This window comes from Pyrus communis, chromosome 8, assembly GCF_041283825.1.
Source record: "Pyrus communis isolate YQ-2024b chromosome 8, ASM4128382v1, whole genome shotgun sequence".
NCBI classification, from domain to species: Eukaryota; Viridiplantae; Streptophyta; class Magnoliopsida; order Rosales; family Rosaceae; genus Pyrus; species Pyrus communis.
In genome coordinates this window covers 2558006-2562749 of record NC_142572.1, presented here as the reverse complement: position 1 = coordinate 2562749, position 4744 = coordinate 2558006, and the positions used below count along the sequence as shown (strand labels likewise).

Sequence of the window (4744 nt, the reverse complement as noted above, 5' to 3'; positions counted from 1 at the left end):
TATGCACAAGTGTGCAAAGAAAAAGTCACAGTATTACAGTCTAATGATATTACTTTTTATTTGTAAGTGAGAAATTTTAAGTCAAATCCTGCTAAAATGAACTTAAATTCCATTATTATTAGTATATTATAAGGTTAAGTTTACCCATTCTTCTCTCTGTGTGGGTTACTTTGTTCGTTAAAATTGAAAAAGTAACCACTAGCCCATATATGTGCATGTAGCCCCAACAATTGAAAAAGTCAAAATCTTAGTCAGCACAAAACGTTTGTATGACCCGAGAGATACTTCCATATCTTGTGGCTGAGGAAGAAAGGTTGGGGTTGGGGGAGACAGGTGGGCTGGGGAAGGAGGTGAGGGGGATGGGTTCCACCTTTTTTTTTTTTTTTTTATAAATAAAAATATTTAAATAATTTTACTTTTAGTTTTTTAATATTTTAATCAAGTTGGATTAAAAAATGGACTCCGTCTCAAGCCGCATCAACATTTAATAGAGAAATTAACAAAAAAACTGATGGATGTATGATATTACAACAAATTCGTAAGATGAGTTATGATATTATAGTTTTTAGAACATAAAATATGAAATTATGGTTCGATCCATAGTTGAAGTATTTTTTTGTAGTTCACCCTATATAATTTGTCCAAAAAAAAAAAAAAAAAAAGTAGATTATACATGTTGAGGTCTCCTGTTCCAAAGAAAATGACAGATTTATCAAAATACTATACGACAATTTTTTTTTGCCAATTATCAATTATCATCTAACACCGTCTATCTATCCGTTAAGATGCATGCAAAAGTTGATTGAAAAGAAGCGCTTTTCTTTCAGTAGTTCTCCAATAGTTCCTCCATCTCCCCCAACATCTCCCCCAAAAATTCTAAACAACTCATATTAGACCATCGTTATGTATATATATATATATATATATAAAAAAAAAAAGAGTAGATGTTGAGGTCACCTGTTCCAAAGAAAAGGACAGATTTATCAAAATGCTATACGATAATTTTTTGTTGTCAATTATCAATTATCATCTAACACCGTCTATCTATCCGTTAAGATGCATGCCAAAGTTGATTGAAAAGGAAGAAGCGCTTTTCTTTCAGTAGTTCTCCAATAGTTCCTCCATCTCCCCCAACATCTCCCCCAAAAATTCTGAACTCATATTAGACCGTCATTATTTGTATCAACACAACAAGTCATGGACGACAGAGCTCTGGTCAATCCTCCACGAATCCCAGCTGGGTTAGTACATTTTCTTTTGCTTTCCTTTTCTCTGGTTTCTAATTATTTGGTTTTAGTATGCTTCTCCACACTATGTACAGTCCTCCCTCCAACTCCCCCTCACAAAGTGAGATAGTTGCGGCGGGATCGCCCAAGTTTTTATTCACGACATACGACAGACACTTGGGAGGAGAAAATATGTTGTTCTCCGAGAGTGTGCATAAGATGCTTACGTACAGCCTACCTCATTTGTAGCACAAGATGCCTACGGCGGCGTCTTTGTCGGAGATTTGAGGGAGAGAGTGCATGAGAGTTGTGGGAGACGCCGTTCTTCGAGAAGTTCGCCACCTTCGGCATCTTCAAACGGAGACGTTAAAAACCGTTCTCCTTTATAGCACAAGATGCCTACGGTGGCGTCTTTGTCAGAGACTTGAGGGATAGTGAGACTTGTGGGGGACATCGTCCTCCGGGAAGTTGGATGCCTTACTCACCTTCAAAGCCGACGTCCTAAAAGCCGACGTCATTTGTAGCACAAGATGCCTACGGCGGTGTCTTCGTCCTAGACTTGAGCGGTAGAGAGAAAGAGAGTGAGTGTTATGGGGAACGGCGTCGTTCTAGAAGTTCGACGCCTTCGGCATGTTCAAAGCCGACCTCCTAAAAACCTACCTAGCATGTAGCAGCATATGAGGCCCACGGCGGCGTCTTCATCGGAGACGCGAGGGGTAGGAGAGAAAGAGAGTATGAGTTCTAGGGGTCGTTGTCGTCCGAGAAGTTCGACGCCTTCAGCATCTTTGAAGCCGGCGTCCTAACACCCGACCTTAGCATACGGCGGTGTCTTCGTCGGAGACTTGGAAGGAGAGAGAGGGAAAAGGGAGTGAAAGTTGTCGGGAAATGTTGTCGTCCTTCAAAGCCGGCGTCCTAAAAGCCTACCTCATTTGTAGCACAGGATGCCTACAGCGGCGTCTTCGTCGGAGATTTGAGGGAGTGTGTGAGACGTCGTCCTAGAAGTTCGCCACCTTCGGCATCTTCAAACCGGGACGTCCTAAAAACCGTTCTCCTTTATAGCACAAGATGCCTACGGTGGCGTCTTCTTGAGAGACTTGAGGGAGAGTGAGAGTTGTGGGGGAAATCGTCCTCCGAGAAGTTGGACGCCTTCCTCAGATTCAAAGCCGACGTCCTAAAAACCAGCGTCATTTGTAGCACAAGATGCCTACGGCGGGGTCTTCGTGGTAGACTTGAGGGAGAAAGAGAGAGAGAGTGAGGGTATGGGCAACGTCGTTGTCCTAGAAGTTCGACGCCTTCTGCATGTTCAAAGCTGATGTCCTAAAAGCCCACCTCATACGTAGCCTACGATGCCTACGGCGGCGGTCTTCTCGGAGACTTGAGGGAGAGAGAGAAAGAGAGTACGAGTTCTGGGGGACGTCGTCGTCCGAGAAGTTCGACGCCTTCAGCATCTTCGAAGCCAGCGTCTTAACACCCAGCTTGTATGCCTACGGCGGTGTCTTCGTCGGAGACTTGGAGGGGGGGGGAGAGAGAGAGAGAGAGAGAGAGAGAAAGAGTGTTGTGGGGGACATTGTCGTCCAGACGTCAACCTTTGTGTCGGCATCAGAGAGAGTTTCATTGGATGACACGTGTATCTCTGAGAGAGAGAGCTCTTACTTGTCCATCTCCCATCTTGCTTCTCTCTGTATCTCAGTTGTCTGAAAGTGAGGTGAGGAGTTTTGAAAGGATTCATTCATTTGGATCGATAGTGAAAGTATATACGATATGGTGAAACTAAGCTGAGACGGCGTGCAGGGGAAGTTCAAAGGGACGCAGATGAGGTTTGGCTTGCGGATTGAGCCATGATAAATTGCCGTATTTAGACACTGAGAAGATAGAGAGAGGGCTACAAGGGAACGTCTAGTCTAGTGGTGATACAGTAGTACCACGTGGCAATGTCTAGTGGTGATATCCGCTAATCATATTTAGAGGCTAAAAAAAAGGCCGAAAACTACACCGGCGATGATGGCAAGGATTTCTTGTCTGAAGTTTTGCGCCTCTAATCTATATTTCGACGCGTTTTAGGCGGCGGATCCGGGTTGGGTCCGGCGAGATTATTTTTGAATCACTGAGCTTGAAGATCTAGAGTCTGTTCAATATTGCTCTTGTTTCTAGTTTTGTTCCTCCCCATCGTACGGGTGAAGCTATGGAGGCAAAGGACGGGGCTGGGAATCATCGGGAGGGAGATGGGAGGTGGTTATGGGTCTTCCAGTTTATACCGTTTCATTATATAAGTAGTGAGTTAGTTGTGTTAAAAAATAAATAACTTAAAAAATAATGCTTCCTCCACTTATTATGACTGTAATATACCAGTGTGTTCTGAACACAACACAAAATTTCTCCTAAAGAGACCATTTTTCTATTCATTAATAGTACACTGTCACTTATTGTCATATCCTTTCTGTTGTTTATAATACAGAGGCACTAGGGAGGAGGGTGGTCAGTACAAATCTCTACCGTCAGTACACAAATATATATTCTTTCTCCTCACCATGCTAGGAGTCCTGCTCCAGGTGAAGTGCGCGACTGGAAATTTGCCGTCTCCATTTGTCACAAACCACAACACTGTTGTGATGTTGATTGTTGATTTATTCGCTTACACGGCGGCACTGGCGACTGTCAAGATTCTCCAAGCTTCCAACAGTACAAATATGTATGAATTGATGAACAACATCAGCCTCTTGTGTGGAACTCTTGCGTCGATTCTACTGGTGCGCCTCCTCGTTCCAGCTTTCGGGTGGTTTACTCTTGCATGTTGGGCCGCATATTTTGTGATAATTGTGACCAAGTCCTACCGAACTCGAAGAAGACTGTGTAGTGCAGCTGTTTGTTATGTCCGTGGCAAAATGGAGGAGCTGATGATGAGATTGCAGGGCGCCGAAGAACCCCAGAACCAGAACGGAATGCCTTAATTAGTTAGTTAATTAACTCATGTCTACCACGTAAACTTTAATTAATAAGCTACGCCTTTGTACTACGTGGCCAGCTTTTTATACTACCTTTTCTGTTGAACAGAGAGTAATCTGTTTTGAGATAGAAATAAAAAAGAGTATCGTTTAAATATTGCTGCGAAGGAGAGAGAGATGGGCATAGGCGTTGGAGAGAATTTTTGTCCAAAAAAATGAATTTGGGGAAAATTGAAAAAGCATGTGATGTAAGGTTTTCGACTTGATTCTTCCTGTCGAAGTCGGAGTAAAAATGTGTCTTGAAATTGTGTTTGCATCTGCAGCATTGTGATGGAGCATTCAATAAGCCCATTTGTATTTAGTACAAAATTACAAACTTAGATAACTAACTCACTCGTTTTTCTTCATAAGATTACAATGTCTCTTTTAAGGTAAATGGAAGGCTGGGGAAGAGGATTCCTGCCCGGTGCTACTTGTGAATCAGGTGGTAGTTGCTGGGTGGAGCCGTGGAGGTGGAGAGGCTGCTATGTTTTTAAAACAGGGATATTTTAGGAATAAGAGTGGGTGGGAAGAGAG

The 4744-nt window shown here is 42.9% G+C and overlaps 1 protein-coding gene across 1 annotated transcript; it reads left to right on the top strand.

The window, feature by feature from the left end:
* The first annotated feature begins 3408 nt into the window (after positions 1–3408).
* On the top strand, positions 3409–4246 carry LOC148694597 (uncharacterized). Its single transcript, XM_088699036.1, has 2 exons — positions 3409–3455; positions 3682–4246. The coding sequence occupies exons 1-2, from the start codon at positions 3409–3411 to the stop codon at positions 4172–4174; spliced, it is 540 nt and encodes a 179-aa protein (XP_088555162.1). The 3' UTR covers positions 4175–4246.
* The last annotated feature ends 498 nt before the right edge of the window (positions 4247–4744 follow it).